We start from the raw sequence: 27,059 nt of genomic DNA, 5'->3' as shown, positions 1-27,059 counted from the left end.
CTCTCCACAGTGTCCTCGGCAACCAGGAAGGCTTCGACTGCTACGAGCTGCAGGTCTGCGTCAAAGACTACTGCTTCGGCCGCGCCGACCGCGTGGTGGGCATGGCCGTGATCCAGCTGCGCGACGTCGCGGAGAAGGGCAACTGCGCCTGCTGGTGCCCGCTGGGACAGCGCGTCCACATGGACGACACGGGACTCACCGCCATGCGCATCCTCTCGCAGCGCTCCAACGACGACGTGGCCAAGGAGTTCGTGAGGCTCAAGTCGGAGACGCGGTCGGCCGAGGAGGGCAGATGAGACGAGGGGGGGCGTCGTAGCCGACTTTGACTCGTTTGGCGGAGCGTTGGTGAAATGTTCTCGAACACGAAATTATAATTCACAACGTCAACCTTCCCCTCTACCTCAACAAGAGTCGCCTTCACGTGAATTCACAAAATGAACGAGTTAGGGCTAAGTTGTTTGGGGGGGGGGATAACGGGGTGACCCCTCACCCTGTCACTTCACCTGCTCATTCTTCATCCTCTTTAGCCTCGATCCAGATTCTCGTCGTGCAGTAACTCCGCCCCCTCTCCCCCTCCCCCATCCCCTCCACCCGAACCCTTCAAAGTGTGGCCGTGTGTCCCGATGCCTTACACTCTGCAAAACTGTGAACGAGTGAATGCGAGTCTTTAAATCAACTCATTATCAGACACATTTTTACTGCCTAAAGCTGCGTTTCCCACACTTTTATGTTTCGGGAAACGAAGAAAACGATCGTGACCCAAATCCTAAAATCACTCGCTGACATAATTATGTGGTAAATGTTTGGTAAATGATTCTAACTTTGTTTTATGGATGTTATTTTAGAATCACTGGCTTAAAGAGAAGGTACTTCAAATATACAGTAGAACCTCTTAATTTTACCCCATTATTATTTTTTTAGTATTGATGTGTGCCTTGCCCTCTGATCTTTCTACTCTTTTATTCTTTTTTTATATATATATATTTACCCAGAAGAAAACGACATTTAAATGATCACTTTTTAACTTTTGCTGTAAAAAAAAATACTAACTCATTCATTTTCGATTTTTTAGAGGAGCAATTGACTGTGTCCTCTTTTGTTTTTATTTATTTCTGAGCTCGATTAACAACGGTAAAATCCCGGACGGTTCAGCCATTTTTATTTATTTATTTTTATACGTATTTATTGACGCCTGGATTCATTTTGTTGTTTACATTCTGTTTTCTTCCTTTTGAGTGGCCTTAACTTTAGTGACAAAAACAAAGTAAATCGTGTGCGTCTGTGGAAGTGAATCGCTGCCACGCCAGAAAACCAAAAAAAAGTCAATTATCTCACTACAGCGTAAAATGTTTCACGTCCTAACAACAAGAAACGATGTTTCGCACAAATGTAAACATTTAACGTTATAAAGTGAGATTTTATCACGTCACCACGTGAAAGTTACAACAGGATCAATTATTTTATCGGAAAATTTTTCACAAAAACACGATTAGCTTACCAAAATGTTAGCGTTAATGTGGCAGCAAATGCCGTGACAGTAGTCTTGAGTCATAAATGGTATGAGTGACAGCAGAGATACATTAACATAAAGGTGCCGTCTGTGTAGTTTTTGGCCTTTATTCAAAAATAACTGCGTATCACAATATTTATAGTATCGCGATATATATTAATATATATATGGTATCATAAGGGTTGTAGGAAATACGCAATCTTTATGTATTGCCAATTAATTTTTATTTTTCTGGCTTGACAGCTCTACACTTACGTAAAAAAAAAAAAAAACTTCCCACGTGTTTCTCAGAAAATGAGCATTTGCCGCTTTTTACAAACACGATTTTCCCTTATGTAGTATTTTTTATTTTAAATCTTTGATGACGTAATAAATCTTTTTTTTTCTGTGTTTTTTTTTGTGTGCATATTTTATGTCCAAATTTTGTAAATACCCCCCCTCAAGTTGTCCTTGATGATAATGATGATGATAATGATGATGATGACGCTGTGTTGATGTGTTTTATGGACAGGAATCATATGCAGTGAGACGCTCAGTGCCAGTGAATATTAAAGTGTTACATTTTTTTTTTAAAAGGAGGGATATTTTTGCTTAAATATGTGAATCACACACACACACAATCACACACTGTGTTACACATATTCACCCACCCTTGTGAATAATTTCTTTATTAATTTATGTATTTGTTTATCACGTTAAATACTTCATAGCCATTCTGTAATATATATATATATACATGTATATATATATGTATATGTTCCTTGTGCCAATTTGCAACTATTTTTTTTCTTTACGTTTTTTTTAATTATTATTGTTAATAATATTTTTTCCACGTTTCCCCTTTATTTGTGAACCCTTTTTTGCACAAACACTGAATCACAATCACTGTATCTGCATTTGTTTTTTTTTTCCTCTGGTGTTTTCTTTGTACCGTCATCATGTAAACATTATATATCTGACAAATTAATTTTTTGTATAAAGTATTTGAGATGTTCATATATAAATGTGTAAATGTGTTTTTTTTTTTCACCTCTTAACGTGACATGGCGTGACTCGCTGTTTTGGTGCAAATTGTCTCTAAATATTTCGAGTGAAATATCAATATTGTGAGTAAAGTGGTGATATTTTGGCTGTTTTTTTTGGTCACTTTTGCAGCTTTAAAAGTTTTAAAAAAGTTGGCGGCAGATGATCCGCGAAAGGGAGAAGCCAGAAAAAGAAGAAGACTTGAGTGTGAGTTACATATTTTAATTACATTTCTTGAATATTAATGTTTAAAAATGTTTAGCCCTGCTATCACAGTTGGCGTGTGTCACATCCCACGTCTCAGATCTGTTGTCCTGTCATTGGCTGGATCCTCTCACCTGTCACCTGTGTTTTACTGTCCCCCCCCCACATCCACTCCGGCGCTGCCTCCGCCGTCCAAGTCCAAAGATCACTGCACTGTTGTTTGTTCAACGCCTGATACGGAGAGACACACGGCACTTCCTGCCTCTCTCGCATGAACCTGAAACCTGTGCGGGCGAGGTGCACCCTCTGTCACCACTGCACCTCCTCACCTGTTGTCTTTCATCCAGTTTGAAACCTCGTCCTCTGTGTGGGTTCGGGGGCCTGGACGGGCGCCTGGACGTCATCCGAGCAGAGAAGGAAACACAGATCGACCGACTGACCACCAGGGCCTGGATTTCCTCTCGTTTGCAGCAGTTTTCTTTCTCTTCTGAGCCTCATGTGTGACCGGGACTTAAAGGACACAGGAAATCACATTATTGTTTGAGGTAAGTGGCTGATTTTTCTATAGTTATATATCAACGCATAGTTCTGAACCACTTTAGATAAATTATACTGTTCAAAGTTGAGGCCTGGTCGTTCAGTAACAATAACAGACTTTGAACCAAGGAGTTTTGGTTTAAAAATGTGCCTTTTTCTTGTATATTTATCAGTAAAAGTTACATTATTCATAATCGCCGCAGCTTATTTAATTTAATTTATATTTTAAATCATTCTTTTTGTCTTTTAGGCAGAGAAAATGCACTCCATTGGCGTTTTTTGAAATAGGAAATGGAGAATAACGATCCGTTTCCTTATCTCTGAAGATAAACCATGACATCATAAACAATGAATTGGTGGAAGTTATGTCTACTTTACATTTTAAACTATTGTTTCACATGGTTAGAACCAATTTTAGATGTTAAATTGTGAATGCAAATGTCGACAAATTTCCACGAATCGCAATTTTATCAACTCCATCTCCACCTCCACGGTCCTATCATGTCATCCTAATCTGTGTCGTTGTGGATTATCTGTCATAAATGTTGTTTTATTCCAGTACAAAGGGTAGTAAAGGGAGCGGCTCTGCAGCACATGGAACGACAGATGGATTTTTTTTTTTTAAGTATATAATTTCGAGGAAAAGTAGATTATGGATACTAGATTAAAAAAACAATCGACACAATCCAAAATATATGTGTAATTGCTGAATTTGTGGCTGTAAGGGCACAGATAACCTGTCCATCTATTAATGTGCTGTTCATTATGACAGTTTATCAGTAATTATTTATAAATAATCAGGAAATTTGGATAAAATACGATAAAATGTGGGAGAAGTTCCTCTTTTGTAGCACTTTATGCAGACGACACTGTGCTTGTCATATGATTAAAGACTAAAGACACGCCCACTCAGGTGGATTAATGCAGAAAATCCTACAAATATTTTGTAAAAATGATGATTTATAGCTGCATTTTAAAGTAAAAAACAACCCCAGTGATTGTTTTATTTAAGGCAACTGTTTTATTTCCTCATTTTCAGATGCTTTTATGTATTTATATCAAATTGATCTCTTAAATAGAGTATGAATCAGACTGTTAAATAGTCCTATTAGCTCATATCTAACATAATTATAACCACACATTTGAATGAACATCCAGTGCTTCTTCCTCTTCCCCTCTCTGACGTCACGTGACTCTGTCAGGTTTACACAGGCTGTTTTCTACAGAGTGTGTGATATGGACGACCGGCGCTAAAGATGGGATCGCTAGTGTCGTACGTGGGCCGGCTCTTTGGACGCAAGACTCAGGAAGGTCAGTGCGGAGGCCTGTGCGTCACATTAAAGGTCCAGTATGTTACATTTAGGACCGTTTATGGGACGAAAATTGAACACACTTCCCTTAAATATATATGTATAAGTATGCAGTTGTGTGTAAAATAGTCATAATTTTGTTTTTGTAGCCTGAGGAAAAAGTATTTTAAATACTTTATGCGTGGGTCTTGCTGTACGAAGGCGGCCATTTTGTTTTGGCATTTCTACAGCAACCCGTTTGGACAAAACAGGCAGAGTTTGTGGTAGTTTGTGAAGCTTAACTTAAAGGTGCCATATGTAAGAATGTGGCCAAAAAACGGTTACTACATTCAAATTTCAATATACCGAGGTCTTTTAGGTTTCGTTTTCTGACGTAACGGGCAACCAGTGGTTGCTCGGCAGCTGAGACTCTACTGACTGCAATGATTGGTAGACGGTGGTAGGTGGCGCCACATTACCAAAACGTGATTCAAAACATAAACATGATTTGCAGTCTGCAAAATATTTTTTTAATGCAAATATTTTGTCTGTACTGTTGTTGTTGGTGAGTTCAGTTTGTTATATGAACATTATTCCTGAGTCTCTGTGACATATTAGTTTACCAACGCACCATCTTGGGCACACCTTGGACCTTGTTATTTCATCTGGGCTCTCAGTCTCTCTCAAAGAGATATCTGAGACTGCAATCTCAGATCATTTCCCTATTGTGTTTGAACTAATAGCCCCCCAAGCAATTGGTAAACCTCCTGCTCCATCCCATCGGCGGCGCATCATCACCTCCTCCACAGCTGTTGAATTCACTGCTGCCTTCAATGACTCACAGTTTTTTACCTTGAACGGTCTGGCTTCCCCGTTTTGCCCTAATGAGTTCCTTTCCATCTTCCACTCTACCTGCACTCGAATTCTGGACTCTGTTGCCCCTCTTAGGCAAAAATCTGCCAAGCCAAGAACAGATCCCTGGTTGAATGACACTACCCGGGCCGCCAGGCAGCGCTGCAGGCAGGCAGAACGCAGATGGAAGAAGGACAAACTGCATGTGTCTCTGGAAATGTTAAGGACCTGTCTTAGTGACTATCAGAGGGCTGTACGAGAAGCGAAGTCTCAGTACCTCTCTAATATTATTTCTGCCAGCAGTCATTGTCCCAAGGTGTTATTCGACACAATCAATGCTGCTGTTAATCCACGCATTTCTGCTGTGACTGATGTCTCAATTGCCGCCTGTGAAAATTTTCTCTGTTCCTTTGTTGACAAAGTTGATTCTGTCAGAAAAAACACCAGTATAGGTGTCTCCACGAGTTTTAATAAGGATTTGCTTGCCTCCCCAACCCATTCTGCTGTGTTAGACCAGTTTGAAGTGGTTTCTCTCTCCTCTCTCGGTAACGTAGTGAAATTTTTGAAACCTACGAATTGCCCATTGGATATTGTCCCTGCCAAAGTACTGCAAATGGCTTTTAACACTGTGGGGCCCAGTCTACTGATTTTTATCAACTCCTGCCTTAGATTAGGAACTGTCCCAGTTGCTTTTAAACATGCTGTGGTCAGGCCTCTTCTTAAAAAGCCTAATCTTGACCCCTCAGTTTTATCTAATTTTAGACCTGTTTCCCATTTGCCCTTTCTCTCCAAGGTTTTAGAAAAAGTTGTTTTTATACAATTACAGTCCTTTTTGGAAGACAACGCTATTCTGGAGAAATTTCAATCTGGTTTTAGGTCTCGTCACAGTACTGAGTCTGCACTGTTAAAAGTGCACAATGATATTGCGCTGTCTGTGGATGCCAAGAGCCCTGTTGTCTTAGTGCTACTTGATCTCACAGCAGCCTTTGACACGGTGGACCACTCAGTCCTCCTGTCACGTTTAAATAATTACGTTGGCATCCATGGCACTGCACTAAGGTGGTTCACATCGTACCTGTCCTGCAGGACCTTCTCTGTTATGGTTGGTGATCTGTCTTCTTCCAGTGCTCCTCTCTCCTGTGGAGTCCCACAAGGTTCTATTCTTGGCCCCATACTCTTTTCATTATATATGTTGCCACTTGGGTCAATTATAGCCAGGCACAACCTATCTTTTCATTGCTATGCAGATGATCTACAAATCTACCTGCCAGTGAAGCCTAACAGCAACAGCGCACAATCCTCCTTGTCTAGCTGTCTTGCTGACATTAAGCAGTGGTTGGCCCAAAACTTTCTTAATTTAAACAACGAGAAAACGGAATGTATTGTGTTCGGGGATACTGTGATGGATGGCTTTGGCTCCTTGTCCTCAAAACTCAGTCCGAACATCAGGAATCTGGGAGTGACCTTTGACAGTCATCTGAGGTTTGATAAACAAATTAGTAACGTTGTCAGGACTAGTTTTTTCCAGTTGCGTCTGCTGGCCAAAGTTAAAGCGTTTTTAAGCCGTCACGACCTTGAGAAAGCCATACATGCGCTAATCAGTTCCAGATTAGACTACTGCAATGCACTGTATATTGGCATTTCCCAGACTTCTCTCAGTCGCCTTCAACTTGTTCAAAACGCTGCTGCCCGTCTTTTAACCAACACTAATAGAAGAGAGCACATCACCCCTGTTCTACACTCTCTCCATTGGCTTCCAGTCTCTTTTAGAATCGATTTTAAACTTTTAATGTTTGCCTTTAAAGCTCTTCATGATCTTGCCCCATCTTATTTATCTGAGCTTTTAACTGTTCGTGATCCGGGTAGAGCTCTGAGGTCAAACAACCAAATGTTGCTGGAAGTGCCCAGGTCAAAATATAAACACTGGGGTGATCGAGCCTTTGCTGTTGCTGCTCCCAGGCTCTGGAATAAACTCCCTGTTGAGATGCGTCTTATCTCTGACCTGGGCCTCTTCAAATCAAGGCTAAAAACCTATTTATTTAGGATGGCTTTTAATACCGAGTAGTATGGTGACACTTTTTATCTTTTGTCTTCTTATCTTTTATCTGATTCTATCTTATTTTATTTTGCACTATTTTATTGTTTTTATTGTTTTTAATTACTTTTATGTGTTTCCTCTTTATTTATTTATTTCTTGTAAAGCACTTTGGATCACCGAAAGGATTGTTGTAAAGGGCTGTATAAATAAAGTACATTTACATTTACATTTACATGCCTTAGGCCGGCCCTGACCCCATGTTGAAGAGTGTGATTTTATTTGGTAGTAATTATGAGTAACAAAAATTGTTATAGAGGAAAAGTAGTGGAGTAAAAGTAAACTGCTGCTAGGAATACAAATAAAGTAAAGTACAGAAACGTGAATTTTGTAATTTGTGCGACACTAAGACGTTTGTGTTGTGCGTCTACAGGTTATCCCACAGGTCTCCTCCCTGTCCTGGTTCACCACGGCCGTCCCCCTGATCCTGGTGTTGTCCATGACGGCAATCAAAGACGCCTCCGACGACATCGTGAGCTTCGATTTGACAAAGTCAATTAAAGCTGTAGTGTGTAACTTCTGTCGCCAACCAAACGCCGCGCCTCACGTTAGCCTCTTCGTCCATATTCCCCACCGCTCTCTTTTAGAATTCCTCCTTAACTCCTTAACTTGAATTCTGCTGCCATCTTGCGTTACTAGCGTAGCTAGCGTATAGCATTGCTATATTCCCGGGAACGTAGAAAGGGAACTCATTTGATGGTGTTTTAAATGTAACGGACGTTTAACTGATAATTATTAAAAAGTTACACATTACAGCAGTGAAACGGTGAAATAACCAAATTAAATGTTAAGACGGTGAATAATAAACTGATTTTTTTTCTTTCTCCTGTGTAGAACAGACACAAATGTGACAAGCAGGTGAACAACCGTCTCGCGAACGTCCTCGTCGATGGAGAGTGAGTCTTTTGAAACACACAAAACGAGTTCTACATTAATATACATATATATGTACATATATGCTGTATATATGTATGTGTATCTATATATATACACTCTTAGAAATAAGGGTTCCAAAAGGGTCCTTCTACAAGGGCTGAGGTTCTACCTGGAACCATTTGCTTCTGAATGGTTCTTGGTAACACTAATGGTTCCAGTAAGAACCGTTTTGATCCAGAGAACCCTTTAAAACCCCTTTCCTGAATAAAGGGTTTTAAAAGGGTTCTCGGTAACTCTAAGGGTTCCAGGTAGGACAAGCCGAAGAATATTATATGGTTCTACTTAGCACTTTTATTGCTAAGATTGTACACTCTTAGAAATAAGGGTTGCAAAAGGGTCCTTCTACAAGGGCTGAGGTTCTACCTGGAACCGTTTGTGTCTGAAAAACCCTTTCCCGAAGAAAGGGCTGTTCAAGGGTTCTTGGTGACACTCATGGTTCCAGTAAGAACCATTTTGATCCAGAGAACCCTTTAAAACCCCTTTCCTGGATAAAGGGTTTTAAAAGGGTTCTCGGTAACACTAAGGGTTCCAGGTAGGACAAGCCGAAGAACATTATCTGGTTCTACGTAGCACTTTTATTTCTAAGAGTGTACACTCTTAGAAATAAGGGTTCCAAAAGGGTTCTTCTCCAAGGGCTGAGGTTCTACCTGGAACCATTTGCTTCTGAAAAACCCTTTCCCAAGGGTTCTTGGTAACACTAAATGGTTCCAGTAAGAACCATTTTGATCCAGAGAACCCTTTAAAACCCCTTTCCTGAATAAAGGGTTTTAAAAGGGTTCTAGGTGGAACCCTCCAAAAGGGTTCAGGAACCCTTTTAAAACCCTTTATTGGAGCCAACATGGAGCCAAAAAGGGTTCTCCTATGAAGACAAGCCGAAGAACCTTATATGGTTCTACTTAGCACTTTTATAGTGAGTGTATATATATGTGTATATATACACATACATATATATATATATATATATATATATATATATATATATATGTATGTATATGTGTGTGTGTGTGTGTGTGTGTATATATATATATATATATATATGTATATGTATATGTCAGCCATGTGAGAGGTTGAAATGTCATGTGTTCATCTTCAGACTGAGGAGTGAGAAATGGATGAACGTTCAGGTCGGAGACATCATCAGACTGGAGAATGATCAGTTTGTGACAGTGAGTGATGATACTCTGATGATCCACCTGACGCCTGAAGTGACGACAGCCTTCACCACTGCTCTGCTCTCTCTCTCTCTCTTCTCTCTCAGGCAGATCTGCTGCTGCTGTCCAGCAGTGAACCTCTTAATCTGGTGTACGTAGAGACGGCTGAATTAGACGGGTGAGTATTATATTATTCGTGTGTGAATGTGGTACTTTTCCTTCTTTTTGTTGTTGGAGCTGCATCCTTCTCATATTATTTTCACCGGTCTTCCCCCAGTGAAACCAATCTGAAGGTGAAGCAGGCCCTGACTGTCACTGGAGAGATGGGGGACAGCATTGAAGCACTGGCTCCATTCAATGGTGAAGAAAAACACTTTCAAGAATATACTTTAAAAATGATAATAATGTTTTAATTTAGTTCAGTTTATTCATTCCATTTCATTCACAAAAACAATTTAAGACAAACACAGAATTGTCCAAGTCTTGCATGAAAAGGAGCAGAAATTGATTACTTTACATAGTATATAAAACAAAATGACTCAATAATATACACAAAGTAAAACAAGTCAATAAAATAGTCATAAACATCAGTTTGTTAAAGGTGCCATATGTAAAAATTTGGCCAAAAACGGTTACTACATTCAAATTCAAAATACCGAGGGTATCAAAATACCTTTTAGGTTTCGTTTTTTTGACGTAACTGTCAACCCGTGGTTGCTCGGCAGCTGAGACTCTACTGACTGCAATGATTGGTAGACGGCGGTAGGTGGCGCCACATGCCAAAACATGATTTCAAAACATAAACATGATTTGCAGTCTGCAAAATATTTTTTTAATGCAAATTAAAGTATGTTATATGAACATTATTCTTGAGTCTCAGTTGCTTTAGATTTATTACATAATGCACCTTTAATATGCAAGTTATTCAAATTTAACACATTGCAGTGTATTTCCTTAGCATTGAGATTAACCTTACAGAATAAATAGATGACCCATTTGCATTCAGACCCATTCCCATTGTATTTTGTATTCATTTATTTTCACATAAAATATAGACATTAAAAGACCGAAGATCAATGCAAATGTAAGGTTGTTATTTTCTATCACAGTTAATAACAGTTAATAAGCTATTAGTTGCACAAGTGAGCGAAAATCAGACAAAAACAGAAGACAGTCGTCTGCAAATTGGTCAACAACAACATCACAACATATACACAAAAGACTATGGTGCTTGACGAAAGACACATCAGAATATGGATTAGCAGAGTTGAGGATTAAGCCCCAACCTTCCAGGTGGACGATGAACCGCTCTGCCATAATATGGGAGTACATTTCTGATAATATGTCATCAAACTTGTTGCCGTGTCCTCTCCGTCGTTCCTCAGGCGAGGTGCATTGCGAGCCTCCCAACAACCGTCTGGACAAGTTCAAAGGTAAGCTGACCCTGAACGGACAGGTCTACGCCCTGGACAACGACAAGGTTCTGCTCAGAGGATGCACCCTGAGGAACACCGAGTGGTGCTTCGGTCTGGTGATCTTTGGAGGTAAAGCCTGAATTCCTGACTTTTTGTGAAGCAAATTTCATCATCGGTTAATTTTGGGAACAAGGGAGTTAAAATAGGAACTCCTTTAAAGTCATAGGTGGTGATGGACAGAAAGAAATTACAGGAAAATAGAAACTACTCACTATTGTAGTAGTACTGTATATCTATAAATCTGATAGTTTCAGTCAAATCATGAATCATCCAGTCTATTTACTATCAACTTAAAGGCGCCATATGTAAGAAAGTGGCCAAAAACGGTTACTACATTCAAATTCAAAATACCGAGGTCTTTTAGGTTTCGTTTTCTGACCTAACTGGCAACCCGTGGTTGCTCGGTAGCTGAGACTCTACTGACTGCAATGACTGGTAGGCGGCGGTAGGTGGCGCCACATGCCAAAACATGATTTTAAAACATAAACAAGATTTGCAGTCTGCAAAATATTATTTTTTAATGCAAATATTTTGTCTGTACTGTTGTTGTTGGTGAGTTCAGTTTGTTATATGAACATTATTCCTGAGTCTCTGTGACATATTAGGAGGATTTTATGGCCAGTTGATTTAGATTTATTACATAATGCACCTTTAATTATAAAGAAAACAAGTAAAAATACCTCATGTACTACTGTACTTTTTATTTTTTTTGTACATACCATCACCATATAGGTCAAACTAAATATCAGTAGAGCAATTTATAACTTTCCTGGGATACTCTATGTACTTTATTGGGTAATAACACATATATCACGTGTTACTCAGCAAATTACGAGCACATTTTTTAACTTTTTCACTTTCCAGGTCCCGACACCAAACTGATGCAGAACAGCGGGAAGACGATATTCAAACGGACGAGCGTCGATCACCTGATGAACGTGCTGGTGTTGTGTGTGAGTTTAATATGAGGGGCCGTGAAGGCCTTAATTCCTTTTTTTTACCTCTCGCATACACAATTTTACCTCTCACATACAAAATTTTACCTCACACATTCACGATTTTACCTCTCACATACAATTGTTTTACCTCTCACATACTCTCTTTTACCTCTCACATACAATTGTTTTACCTCTCACATACTCTCTTTTACCTTTCACATACAATTGTTTTACCTCTTACATACAATTGTTTTACCTCTCACATACTCTTTTACCTTTCACATACAATTGTTTTACCTCTTACATACAATTGTTTTACCTCTCACATACTCTTTTACCTTTCACATACAATTGTTTTACCTCTTACATACAAAAAAAGTATGTGAAAATATAAATGTAAAGAACAATAAAATACAGTAAATAGCTTTTAAAAAACTATATAAACTTAGTAAAAAAAAATCATCACACTGTAAAGAACCCACATTATAAAACAATATAAATATATAAAACAATAAAATACTGTAAATAACTGTAAAAAAAAGATAAGCATTACACTGCAAAGAACTTCACAAAGGCTAAAGTGAGGTGGGGCCCCTTTAGGGAGGTTTCCCCTTTTGGGGCCCCCTATCGGCCCGGGGCCCCAAGCAGTTGCCTACCTTGCCCGTTCACAAGCTGCGCCTCTGCTCACAAAGATGGCACCGAGTCAAACTTTGTCCTCGCGGACAGATGATATTTACCGCGCGATGTCTTCGATTGTATGTGTTGCAGATCTTTGGTTTCCTTGTGTCCATGTGCACGTTCATGGCCGTCGCTAACTCTATCTGGGAGACGAGCGACGGCGAGGCGTTCACGTCCTTCCTGCCCCGCGACGACGGGATCGACGCTCCTCTCTCCTCCTTCCTCTCGTTCTGGTCGTACGTCATCGTGCTCAACACGGTGGTGCCCATTTCCCTCTACGTCAGGTACGTTCGAGCGCGGGGGGGGGAAAAATTAGCCGAGACCCCGAAACGAAGGTTGACACACACATATATGGACGTAGAGTCGTCCAAGGGTGAATTCCAATTCCTTGCTTAACCCTCAATCTCAAAAATGTCCGCTCCCTCTAGTGCAAGTGATGTCCCGATTCTCAGAAAAATTAAGTTATGGGGCAAGTTTGAGGGCTGTATCGCCCTCAATATTGAGATTTTCCGAGACCACCCTTGGGAGCAAGGGCTACCCAGAATGCATTGCGTGTTTTCACATAACAAAGATGGCGTCGAAAGCAGCGAAACGAGTACGCTACAAATTAAGTATTTTCTTTGTTAATAGAGATATAAAAATGATGAAAACCATTTTATTATCTTAGTTTAGGCCCATATTATGGATTACTTACGTCATTGTTGCGTATTTTTATTTTACGATCTTTTGTCAATAGCCGACCGGTGCGGACAAGCGATCGTTTGCTATCGTTTACTTTTCAATAAGCCGTGGTGTGTGATAACTGTCAGCTGAATATGTCCGTGGTTGTGGTATTTGTATGAGTATCATCTTATAACTAACTGACAACCTAATAACTTGACGTAAATGTGTTCTTCTTCTTCTTCTTCTTTTTTTGGAGTTGACGGACTGGACGCAGCTTTCGTGTTATTCTGCCCCCCACAGTCTGAAGACGTATCTGCATTTAAGGGGGTGTCCCATTTCTAAGTGACAAAATAACCCTCGACACTTGGTTTTGAGGGCCAGTTAAGATTAAGGGTTGAGCTTGAGGGTTAAGATAGGAATTGGAATTGGCCACCAAAGCTTTAAATGCCCCAAAAAAATGATGTCCTTTGAAACTTCCACAGCGTGGAGATCATCCGTCTGGGAAACAGCTTCTTCATCAACTGGGACAGGAAGATGTACTATCCCAAGTGCGACACTCCGGCCCAGGCGAGGACCACGACGCTCAACGAGGAGCTCGGACAGATCAAGTACATCTTCAGCGACAAGACGGGCACGTTGACGCAGAACGTCATGACCTTCAACAAGTGCTCCATCAACGGGAAATGTTACGGTGAGCGGCTCACGTCCTTATGTACACCACCGTTCGAAAGTTTGGGGTCACTTATAACATTTTTTTGGGTGTTTTCCATTATAAAAGTCACACTTTTATTCGTCAAAAGAGTTGCAAAATGAATAGAAAATATTAGAAATAATGATTTTTATTCAAAATAGAACTAGCAAAACTGTTTTCAGCTGTGCCAACATCATTGCACAAGGGTTTTCAAGGGTTTTCTAATCATCCAATAGCCTTTTAACGCGATTAGCAAAACACAATGTACCATTAGAACACTGGAAATGGGACTTTATACACCTATGTACATATTCCATTAAGTATCAGATGTTTGCAGCTAAAATAGTCGTTTACCGTATTAATAATGTAAAGAGTGTATTTCTGATTAATTTAATGTTATATTCATTTAAAATAATTGGTTTTCCTTCAAAAATAAGGACATTTCTAAGTGACCCCAAACTTTTGAATGGTAGTGTAAAGGTCCAGAATTAGGGAACTTCAGATTCCGGAAAATATGTTTTTTTTTTGTTTTCATTGTAATAAAACATTTAAAACTCATGCTGTGTATGGTTTGTCCATTCAGGCTGCCGTAGAAACATCAATACACTTGTGCAAACATAGGTACAGGGGGTGTATTAAAGGTGCCATATGTAAGAATGTGGCCAAAAACGGTAACTACATTCAAATTCAAAATACCGAGGTCTTTTAGGTTTCGTTTCCTGACCTAACTGGCAACCCCGTGGTTGCTCGGCAGCTGAGACTCTACTGACCGCAATGATTGGTAGACGGCGGTAGGTGACGCCACATGCTAAAAAACATGATTTCAAAACACAAACATGATTTGCAGTCTGCAAAATATTCTTTTTAATGCAAATATTTTGTCTGTACTGTTGTTGTTGGTGAGTTCAGTTTGTTATATGAACATTATTCCTGAGTCTCTGTGACATATTAGGAGGATTTTATGGCCAGTTGCTTTAGATTTATTACATAATGCACCTTTAATTTTCTGCCTTTTAGGCGAGCTGTTTGACTTTTCTGGACATCGGGTGGAGATAACAGAGGTGAGACACTATTGCATTAACTTGATTTAAATTTAATACGTATATAATGTTCTGACCCAACCCCCCCCCCCCCTTTGATGTTTCTCGCCCCGTGCAGAAGACGGAGAAAGTGGACTTCTCCTGGAACGAGCTCGCCGATCCCAAGTTCTTCTTCCACGACCACGGCCTGGTGGAGACGGTGAGGGAGGGAAACGCCGCGGCTCAGGCCTTTTTCCGCCTGCTGGCTCTGTGCCACACCGTCATGCCCGAGGAAAAGAAAGACGGTAAGCGCCCTCTACTGGACATCTGCATCATTGCGGGGCATCAGCATGTTGTTGATGTTTGATGATGCCCGTTGTCACCCTGCAAATATAGCATATTACTGATATTAAAGGCGCCATATGTATTTTTAAACGTGTTTAAGACTTAAGAATTTGAATTCCCAGGTGAGCTCAACTACCAAGCGCAGTCTCCAGACGAGGGCGCTCTCGTCACCGCGGCGAGAAACTTCGGCTTCGTGTTCCGCTCGCGCACACCAGAGACCGTCACGGTCATAGAGATGGGCCGACAGGTCGTCTACCAGCTTCTGGCCGTTCTCGACTTCAACAACGTGCGAAAGAGGATGTCGGTCATCGGTGAGAGCCCATGTTTTTATTACTATTATTATTATTATTATTATTATACGGAAGCGTATTGCATTCACTTGAAAAAAAAAAAAAAAGCTCCTGTTTTTCTCAGAAATTAATTTTCGGTTTGATTTTTGGAATAACTTTTTTTTCTGTTTTTCTGACTAATTTTTTTTCCCCAGTTTTTCTGAGTAATTTTTTTTCTGTTTTTCAGAGTAATTTTGAAAAACAAAATTACTCAAAATTTCTGTTTTTCGGAGTAATTTTTTTCTCTGTTTTTCAGAGTATTTTTTTTTTCTGTTTTTCAGAGTATTTTTTTTTCCCCAGTTTTTCTGAGTAATTTTTTCTGTTTTTCTGAGTAATTTTTTTTTCTGTTTTTCGGAGTAATTTTTTTTTCTGTTTTTCTGAGTAATTTTTTTTTCTGTTTTCGGAGTTATTTTTTTTTCTGTTTTTCAGAGTAATTTTTTTTCTGTTTTTCGGAGTAATTTTTTTTTCTGTTTTTCGGAGTAATTTTTTTTTCTGTTTTTCAGAGTAATTTTTTTTATAACTTGTAACTTGTTTAGTTTAATCAAGTTTTACTTTGATCTGGGTTTAAGACACTGGGAGATAGTCCTGTCTTTAAGTCAGATAGATGGTATTATCATTAGTTTGTCGACTTACCGCAGGCACCTGAGGACTTTGCGGTTGTTCAGAAGGAAAGCCCATTCAGATCTGCTAGACATAGCAATCTTTCTCCAGGATCAGTTGGACAGATATGGCATGCTCCATGGATACAAGATGATGCATTTGAAATGCATTCAGGCTGGCTACGTGGTGACTCAAGAGACGATCAGGACACTGCTGAAAATATTGGATGCACACGGTGTGCAGCTGAGGCGCCGGAATCGCCTTCGGCGGCGTGTGTACCATAGCAAGAGTTCTCGATATTTCTGAAAAAAATGACTCTGAAAAACAGGGGAATAAAAATTTGCACGAAAAACAGAAAAAAATTACTCCGAAAAACGGGAAAAAAATTTGCACGAAAAACAGAAAAAAAATGTACTCTGAAAAACTGAAAACAAAACTACTCTGAAAAATAGAAAAAAAAATTACTCAGAAAAACAGGGGAAAATTTTTTACACGAAAAACAGAAAAAAATATTTGCACGAAAAACAGAAAAAAAAAATTACTCAGAAAAACAGGGGAAAAAAATATTTGGACGAAAAACTGAAAAAAATTACTCTGAAAAACAGAAAAAAAATTACTCTGAAAAACAGAAAAAAAAATTAGACAGAAAAACAGGGAACAAATTTTAGTCAGAAAAACAGATTTTTTTTTTTTTCAAAAAATCATACCGAAAATGTATTACTGAGAAAAACAGGAGTTTTTTTTTTTTTTTCAAGTGAATGCAATACGCTTCCGTATTATTATTATTATTCTGATTATTATTATTATTATTATTATTATTGTTGTCGCCTGTTATTACACATTAATAATGATGTGTTTGCCACGTTCCAGTGCGGAGCCCTGACGGTCAGCTGACTCTCTACTGCAAAGGAGCGGACACCATCATCTACGAAAGGCTGCACCCGGCCTGTAACAAACTGATGAAAGCCACTACAGGACACCTCAACGTGAGCGCCATCGTGTGGTGATGTTATGAAAAACAGTAAAAGTGATCAAGGTTAATGAACAGATCAGGATTTTTTTTTTGTTTGTTTTTTTCATTTGTCCAGGAATACGCAGGCGACGGCCTCCGCACGTTGGTTCTGGCCTACAAGGACTTGGACGAGGGCTACATGGACGACTGGAAAAAGCGCCACCATGAGGCCAGCATCGCCATGGACGACCGAGAAGAGAGACTCGACGAACTGTATGAAGAGATAGAGAAAGACCTTCAGGTGAGTCCATCTGTGGAACCTTAGACACTGAATATGTGTTTCGTTATCTAAAGTGTTAACGAATAATTAATGACAGAATTACTGACTTTGTGGGTTTCAGCTGTTGGGAGCGACGGCCGTGGAGGACAAGCTGCAGGACGGCGTCCCACAGACCATAGAGCAACTGGCCAAAGCTGACATCAAAATCTGGGTGTTGACCGGAGACAAACAAGGTCAGTGTGCGACGGAAAAGTTTGAGTCGGACCATCTTTGTGAGGACATTTTCCCTCGTGAGGACATTTTGTGTAAATCTCTTTTTGAGGGTAAAGTTAATTATTATTATTATAATGTATTTATTTTAGGGTTAGGGTGGAATTGGGAATAGCAGAGATTCCCAAAGTGTGGGCCGCTGCCGCCTAGTGGGCCATTACAGAACTGCTGGTGGGGCCATGAAATGTCATTAAATATTAAGAATTTTTAATTTTCAGTTTTGTAATTACGTTTTAAATTGCTGAACAATATGTATTGTTAAGAAATATGTATAAAAATAACCATAAAATAAAGCCATGAGTTGCATGTATAGAATTTACCTGAGAAAACCAGCAAAAAAAACTTATGAGAGGATAAAACAAGATGCTTATCACATCCTGCCCTTTCATTAGTGGTCGGTGATTACATTAAATGAATACAACCAAGAAAATATATCCCATTTTATCATCCTGAACAGACGTTTATGAGGGTTCATTCATTTACTGCTCTAAATTAATTGACTCAGACTTGGTGATTCTGTGTGAACGTTTGTGATAGTAAATCTCGATGTCTTTCTAACAGAGACGGCGGAGAATATCGGCTACTCCTGCAACATGCTGAGAGAGGAGATGAAGGGGATTTTCATTGTTGCCGCTAACACTGCTGAAGGAGTCAAAGAAGAGCTACAGTGAGTCGGACCTCTCCAACAAAATTCAAAATCATACAATTTAACTCGCCTCTCACTATCTCTTATGTCTGTCTTCGTGTGTTTCTCAGGAACGCGAGGAGGACGATGTGTCCGGACTCGCCGGCGGAGCCTGATGTGATCAGAGGTCGTGCCGGACTGTTTTGGACTCAGAAAACTGTGAATGTGCCGGATGAGAAGGTGGATGGAGATTACGCCCTGGTTATTAATGGACACAGTCTGGTAAGAAGTGTTTGATTTATCTATTTTCAGTAGCTGCTGATTCAACAACAACCATGTCCCCTTTGTAAGACCTTCTGTGCGTCCTACTTTATATGAAACAATGTTACGTGGCACGAACATCAGAGCTTTTCAGATCGGCAGGAAGAGGAAAAGGAAATCTGTCAAACATACATTTCCACACCAGGATGTTAGAGAAAAAAAAAGGCAGATTTTTGACATGGTGGTCCAAAATGGCCACCCCTATGCACGGTTAGAAGTAAGGGTTTCCCAAAGAAAGGGTTTTTCAAGGGTTCTTGGTAACACTAATGGTTCCAGTAAGAACCATTTTGATCCAGAGAACCCTTTAAAACCCCTTTCCTGAATAAAGGGTTTTAAAAGGGTTCTTGGTGGAACCCTCCAAAAGGGTATAAAGGTTCTACCTGGAGCCAAAAGGGGTTCTCCTATGAGGACAAGCTGAAGAACCTTATATGGTTCTACTGAGCACTTTTATTTCTAAGAGTGTGGAGCTGACCCAGCTCCTGATATAAATATAAAAGGCTTATTCTGGTGTAATGAAGACATTTATAAATTAAGTATAGTTATAAAATTATTTGCACATCATTTTTATTTAAAATATATCATTGCACTACAGAGACAGACCACATGTTTATGTAAGTTAAGCCATTTCTTGTATAGTTTTAGTATAGTATACTGTTATATTTTATCAGATGGAGGCAAAAATAAAAACACTCTAATACACTCTTAGAAATAAAAGTGCAAAGTAGAACCATATAAGGTTCTTCGGCTTGTCCTCATAGGAGAACCCTTTTTGGCTTCAGGTAAAACCTTTTCATAAAGGTTCCACCAATAACCCTTTTAAAACACTTTATTCAGGAAAGGGGTTTTAAAGGGTTCCCTGGATCAAAATGGTTCTTACTGGAACCATTAGTGTTACCAAGAACCCTCCAACCCTCTTTGGTAAAGGGTTTTTCAGAAGCAAATGGTTCCAGGTAGAACCTCAGCCCTTGAAGAAGGACCCTTTTGGAACCCTTATTTCTAAGAGTGTACTCGCACACATTTATTTACTTTGGTTCATGTCTCACCACAGCTTTGTAAACACCTTCTTCCCTCTCATCGTCAGGCTTTTGCGCTGGAGAAGAACCTGCAGCTGGAGCTGCTGAGGACGGCGTGCATGTGTCAGACGGTGATTTGCTGCAGGGTCACTCCTCTGCAGAAGGCCCAGGTGGTTCAGCTGGTCAAGAAATACAAGCAGGCCGTCACCCTCGCCATCGGGGACGGCGCCAACGACGTCAGCATGATCAAGGGTGAGTCCGTTCAAGTCCCAAACGCAAGAAGACGCTCGCGTTCGCCCGCTGCGCGGATTCCGCCTCTCACTTCCCCCGTCTCTGTCCTCCAGCTGCTCACATCGGAGTGGGCATCAGCGGGCAGGAGGGCATGCAGGCCGTCCTCTCCAGCGACTTCTCTTTCGCCCAGTTCCGGTACCTCCAGCGCCTCCTGCTGGTGCACGGTCGCTGGTCCTACCTACGCATGTGCAAGTTCCTACGATATTTCTTTTACAAGAACTTCACCTTCACCTTTGTGCACTTCTGGTACGCCTTCTTCTGCGGCTTCTCTGCACAGGTGAGGAGCGTTGGAGTCGCATTTAAGTGGTTTGTACGGTGGCCCCGAGGTGTCAGGTCAAATACAAACGCCACAACACAAATACAAAAGCCATAACACAAATACAAAAGCCACAACACAAATACAAAAGCCATAACACAAATACAAAAGCCACAACACAAACACAAAAAGCCATAACATAAATACAAAAGCCACAACACAAATACAAAAGCCACAACACAAATACAAAAGCCACAACACAAACACAAAAGCCACAACACAAATACAAACGCCATAACACAAATACAAAAGCCATAACACAAATACAAAAGCCACAACACAAACACAAAAGCCACAACACAAATACAAACGCCATAACACAAATACAAAAGCCATAACACAAATACAAAAGCCACAACACAAATACAAAAGCCACAACACAAATACAAACGCCATAACACAAATACAAAAGCCACAACACAAACACAAAAAGCCACAACACAAATACAAAAGCCACAACACAAATACAAAAGCCACAGCACAAATACAAAAGCCACACCACAAATACAAAAGCCACAACACAAACTCAAAAGCCACAACACAAATACAAAAGCCACAACACAAATACAAGAGCCACAACACAAATACAAAAGCACATAACACAAACACAAAAAGCCACAACACAAATACAAAAGCTACGGCGTACATGAACAGCGAAAGGCATGATGGGAGTATGCTAATGACGTGTGCTAGCGGATTTGGCCTGACACCTCTGGGCCACCGTAGGTTTGTCATGATGTCAACCAAAAGCTGAATAAATAGAAAATGAGTGAATATTAATACACACAATATAGCATGAAAAATAATACAAAAACAAGTGCTGTAATGAAGTAAGGACTTCATGAACAGCGTACATTCCATATTATCAAATAAAATAAACATACAGTCCACTTCCTTATCCATAGAGAGGGACAAAATCTAAATATGTACATGTATATACTGTATTTATTACATATACTAATGCACTGTATTTTTTGTTGTTGCCGTTCACAGACTGTGTATGACGAGTGGTTCATCACCTTGTACAACCTTATTTACACGGCTCTTCCCATCCTCGGTATGAGTATCTTTGACCAGGTACGTGTTCAAAGCTGAATTACAATATTTTAATATGCCAGTGTGTAACATGTTGGATGTTCGTATAAGTGTATAATGGCTTTAAAATACAGAGTTTGGTTTCTGTGGCTTTAAAATAAGCTTTTCATAATGTACATGAGGCAAAAGTCTTGTTGTGTCTTTCATTGCAGTCTCACCACTAGGTGTCACCAATTCTCACACAGAAGACCGTTAATATGTATTGTTACAAGTGTTATACCTCGTGCCCAGTGTTGACATCCTGTGTTTCTGAAGGACGTGAACGACCGTTGGAGTTTCCAGTATCCTCAGCTCTACACTCCAGGCCAGCTCAACCTCTACTTCAGCAAGAAGGCCTTCGTTCGCTGCGTGATGCACGGCTGCTACAGCTCCCTCATCCTCTTCTTCATCCCGTGGGCCGCCATTCAGGACACGGTCCGCGACGACGGCAAGGACATCGGCGACTATCAGTCCTTCGCTCTGCTGGCGCAGACTTGTCTGCTTGTTGTGGTGAACATACAGGTGAGGAGGGAACAGAGGGAACATCTCAGGAACGTCTTGAGGGAAAGTATTCAAATTTGGTTTGAGTGTTCATTTAGATTAACTGATTGGATGAAAGGATGGATGGTGATTTTTATCTATATATCCATACTATACCTATTTAATAACATACTAACTGTGATGTTTTCAGCTGTGTCTGGACACCCACTACTGGACGGCAGTGAATCAGTTCTTCGTGTGGGGCAGCCTGGCAGCCTACTTCGCCTTCACATTCACGATGTACAGCAACGGCATGTTTTTCATCTTTACCTCCTCCTTCCCGTTCATAGGTGAGTGGATTTGGCTCGTTCTTCGTGTATAGATGCAGAGGAAGGAGGTGGTGCTTTACTGACTCTCACTGCTGGCGTGGTGGTTTCTTTTCTTTGGTGGAATCCAGGCACCGCAAGAAATTCTCTGAATCAGCCGAACGTGTGGCTGATCATATTCCTGACCACCCTCCTCTGCACTCTGCCAGTGGTGGCGTACCGCTTCATCATCATTCAGCTTCGGCCCACCATCAATGACAAGGTAAGGTTAGTCGTAGTCACAGTAACTTGTAACTTGTGACTATTACTCGCTAAATAACTAGTACTATAGCCACAGTAACTTGTGACTATTTTTAGCTAACTAACTAGTATTGTAGTCACAGTAACTTGTAACTATTCTTAGCTAACTAGTATAATCATCACAGTAAGTTGTGCCTATTCAAACTAACTAGTATTGTAGTCACAGTAACTTTTCTTAGCTAAATAATTAGTATCATAGTCACATTAACTTGTAACTATTCTTGGCTAACTAGTATCATAGCCACAGTAACGTGTAACTATTCTTAGCTAACTAACTAGTATCATAGTCACATTAACTTGTAACTATTCTTAGCTAACTAGTATCAGTCACAGTAACTTATCTTAGCTAACTAACTAGTATCAGTCACAGTAACTTGTGACTATTCTTAGCTAACAAACTAGTATTGTAGTCACAGTAACTTGTAACTATTCTTAGCTAACTAGTATAATCGTCACAGTAACTTGTGCCTATTCTAACTAACTAGTATTGTAGTCATATTAACTTGTGACTATTCTTAGCTAACTAGTATCAGTCACAGTAACTTCTGACTATTCTTAGCTAACTAACTAGTCCCATATTCACAGTAACTTGTCACTATGCTAAGCTAACTAACTAGTATTGTAGTCACATTAACGTGTAACTATTCGTAGCTAACTAGTATCGTTGTCACAGCAACTTGTGACTGTTCTTAGCTAACTAGTATAGTCTCCTTAACGTGTGACTATTCTTAGCTAGCTTACTAGTTTCGCCACACTAACTTGTGCCTAATAACTAGCTAACTAGCGAAGGAGTTAGTAGGAACTACTATTTTAGTCAATAGTACTAAATTGTCCTGAAGGACAAAAACATTCGATTCGACCCGATTTAAGAATGTTAAAGACTTGTCCCTGTTGGTCCTTTTCCGTGTAGGTGAGGAGTAAAGTAAGAAAGGACGTATTGCCGGCTCGAGAGCCTCGCCGTCGACCCGTCAGGCGAATCAGCACCCGCTCGGGTTACGCCTTCTCCCACTCACAGGGCTACGGCGACCTGGTGACGTCCAAAAAGTTCCTGGTGCGACCACTGAAGAGTCGACCAATCCTGTTTGTGAAAACAGACTCCGCTCTGGCCGAGAATCGGCCTCAGCACTACCGCACCATCAGAGAGGAGCAGGAGGAGGCGCACGGAGGCCCTTAGATGAGCTCAAGTACACACTGAGCTTTTATTTTGGTAACTCGCAACAATGAGAGGATGCACAGGGTAATCACTTCCTGGATTGTTTCCGGGTCAACCTTTTTGCTGGTCCACCAGCAGTGGAATACGTTGCCTTTTTTTGGGAATCAGAATTATATAAATGATCATACTATAAAGATTTCATTTAATCTCACCACACACTCTTTTTTTACACTCTTATTTCAATGATATTATTACTAATAGCTTTACAAACTGGAGACCATAGTCTGTCATAGTCAGTTGACCTGACTCATCCCATCCTAAAGTGTGCACCCCCAGTGGACCACTTGTCAAGGTAGTGTTCCGGTAGTGTGTGAATGAATGGGAGTGATAGAAAATGGACCCAGTAAGCAAGGACAAATGTGTGCATGGTATTGCCCAAACTGGTACTTTTTTTTTTTTTTTTTAAATTTTTTAAACAAAGCCTCTATTTCTTGTACAATGATAGAACTTGACGCTTAATAAAATCAATTAACAGAAAACATTGCAAACTAATCTATGCTACATTAATGCTGTTGGACAATGACAAGACACTATCAAAGGTAACATCAAATGTTGCATGTGATTGTCACAATGATAATTGTGTTGCAACAATTGAAACAGTAATTGGTTACAGTAGTACGGAGCCCCCGAAGTGACATGAGAAAAAAAATACAATTATGAAAAAAAGTAAAATTGAAATCTTGTGTCTCAAAGTCGAGATCTCGAGTTTCCCAAAAATTATGAAAAAAAAAAATAATTTTCAAAATATTTTTTTTTTGGAAACTCAAGATCTTGGGTTTCAAAGTCAAGATCTCGATTTTAAAAAAATTATGAAAAAAACAATTATTTTTCAAAAAAATTTTTTTTTGGAAAACTCAAGATCTCGGATTTCAAAGTCGAGATCTCGGGTTTCCAAAAAATTATGAAAAAAAAATATCAAATTTTTTCTTTTGTTGGGAAACTCGAGATCTCGGATTTCAAAGTCGAGATCTCGAGTTTCCAAAAAATTATGAAAAAAAAAAAATCACATTTTTTTTGGATAGTCGAGATCTCGAGTTTCCAAAAAATAATGAAAAATTTTTTTTTTGGAAATGTATTTATTTTTTTTCATTCTTTTTTTGAAAACTCTAGATCACTGTTGGAAATAAAAGTGCTAAGTAGAACCATATAAGGTTCTCCGGCTTGTCCTCATAGCAGAACCCTTTTTGGCTCCAGGTAGAACCTTTTTATAAAGGTTCCACCAAGAACCCTTTGAAAACCTTTGTTTTAAAGGTCACCATTAGTGTTACCGAGAACCCTTAAAAAACCCTTTCTTCGGGAAAGGGTTTTTCAGAATTAGCAAATGGTTCCTGGTAGAACCTCAGTACTTGGAGAAGAACCCTTTTGGAACCCTTATTTCTAAGAGTGTAAATACCTGCTGTATTGATAACAGGCAGCCAAAATGTAAAGAAAGTATTACCTGAGAAGGTCTAGTGAGCTGATGAGGATACTTTGGTCCCCACACCCACATTTTATCCCGTTTTTTAATTGTAAATTTGAATCTTTAACCTTTGTAAAATAAATAAATACATGTACTTTCAAGCAGTCACTTGGATACAGTCAAAAATAGAAACCTGGGGAAGTTGTGAATGAAATGTATACTGTTATACGACACACACACACACACACACACACACACACACACACACACACACACACACTGGCATCATCCAATACTCAATACTCTGATCATCCGTGCAGTGATGCAGTGACAGCAGTAGATTGGCGTGTACGTGCAGAGCAGAAAACATCTGACGATCGTGAGCTTTACCTCATAAACATAAACTAACCCCCGGCAACTTCTTCATTTTGGTTGATTCGGTTTCACGCCAGGTAAGACATCACTCCTGTTTTGGTTATTTTAGCCTAAAAAAAATTGAATGGATCCTAAAACAGCGTTTGGTATTCTGTTTTTTTTTCTAAATGACCTTGTTGTTGGGATTTGACTGTATGTGTTTTTGTACGTGTTTTATCACACATTTCATAGGAACGGCCACCCTTTGATGAAATACAGTGTTTTTTCTTTGTTATTGTTGTTTTTGAAAAGTGGCATTTTTAAGACTTGATTAAAAAAAAAAAAGCGTAAACTTCCGTAGTATATGAATATGTTTTGCACTTCAGTGATTTGGTTCATAAAGTGTGTTCCAGGGAGCACAGAGAGCGTCCATAATAGCATCCTTTGAATGAATGAATGAATAGTTTTATTTCGGTTACAATATAAAATACTTAAATGATGTGCATTCAATTAGCAAATATTACCATGCATACTTCTCACAACAAAATATTAAACTATCTCTGTAACCGAAAAAGGAATAGGCTGAAGCCGAGGCTTATTTTTGCCCATCCTGTGCAATCCATGAAATAACCCAAAATATCAGTGATACAAAGTAGAAGAAAAAACAACAACAACAACAAAACATAACAAACTTCTTAATCATTTCACATTTCAAACATTTTACATTGTAATCCTTAATTATTTTTACCTTTCAATGATTTTTGAAACTCACAATAAATGTACATATTTATCGTTTTACATACTATAACTGTGTAATTGGCAACTAAAGGAAAGTTTTTTTTATCCAGGAAAATACTGCAAAATGACAGTAAATGAAAGGAAAATATTGCATAATCTACAAAGACTGAATTTGAAATTATTACAACTTATTAACGAAAATTTCGCAAATAAACACATTAAGGAATTACTGTGATGTTACAGGTTAATACAGTTCTAATACAGTAAAATACAAATGACACAATGAATGTTCTCCATCTGTGTGTGTGTGTGTGTGTGTGTGTGTGTGCATGATTGAACCCATGTGACTGTCCTTCACAGTCAGTGCATGGGCTTCTCGTAGTAGGAGGTGATGAGAAATGACATCTATTGATCAGCCTAGAAAACACACCCCCCTGAATCAGCTTTAGGGAAACAGAGAAACTGACATCATGAGATCAGGTCACTACAACGTTTGTGGGGCTGGTTTGTCGAATTAAAATGGGTCTTTATAGTTCTTTTTAGTTATTCATTTTCATCATAATTTGGTTATAAATTAATTTAAGCAGCACAAAATCTGAGGAGCCACTTTGGAGCCAAAAGAACCGGCTCTCCACAAAGAGCCGCACTTCCCATCACTACAAAATACACTTGTAATGGCAGCAGGGTTAGGAGCAGTGTGTGAACTTCTTAAGCTGTTTCAATAACAAGGTTGTCTAGACTTCCTACAACATCCGCAGGGAGTCAGCTCCAT

At 39.6% G+C, this 27,059-nt stretch overlaps 2 protein-coding genes across 2 annotated transcripts in view; both read left to right on the top strand.

The window, feature by feature from the left end:
- The window catches only part of LOC310933289 (protein unc-13 homolog B-like), a gene marked incomplete at both ends in the record, with an annotated part of 62,140 nt that extends 61,844 nt beyond the window's left edge, over window positions 1-296 (top strand). Inside the window, one exon of the mRNA XM_083896735.1 lies at window positions 11-296. Within this exon, the coding sequence (XP_083752861.1) occupies window positions 11-296 (286 nt within the window). The remainder of the gene's footprint in view (window positions 1-10) is intronic.
- A 4,234-nt stretch (window positions 297-4,530) lies between these two features.
- On the top strand, window positions 4,531-23,757 carry atp8b5b (ATPase phospholipid transporting 8B5b; the record flags this gene model as incomplete). The annotated part of the gene is made up of 25 exons (XM_083908841.1): window positions 4,531-4,617; window positions 7,884-7,982; window positions 8,345-8,406; window positions 9,540-9,612; window positions 9,705-9,775; window positions 9,875-9,957; window positions 10,983-11,141; window positions 11,937-12,025; window positions 12,779-12,972; window positions 13,834-14,042; window positions 15,060-15,103; window positions 15,201-15,366; window positions 15,529-15,717; window positions 17,206-17,321; window positions 17,424-17,588; window positions 17,689-17,800; window positions 18,399-18,504; window positions 18,594-18,744; window positions 19,865-20,048; window positions 20,141-20,364; window positions 21,397-21,480; window positions 21,754-21,999; window positions 22,169-22,307; window positions 22,415-22,545; window positions 23,494-23,757. 25 exons carry the CDS (start codon window positions 4,531-4,533, stop codon window positions 23,755-23,757), a joined length of 3,447 nt encoding a protein of 1,148 aa, XP_083764967.1.
- Between the last annotated feature and the right edge of the window lie 3,302 nt (window positions 23,758-27,059).

This window comes from Microchirus variegatus (genome assembly GCF_963457635.1).
Source record: "Microchirus variegatus genome assembly, chromosome: 1".
NCBI classification, from domain to species: domain Eukaryota; kingdom Metazoa; phylum Chordata; class Actinopteri; order Pleuronectiformes; family Soleidae; genus Microchirus; species Microchirus variegatus.
Note: the sequence above shows the minus strand (reverse complement) of the source record. Positions and strands in the feature narration are given on the sequence as shown.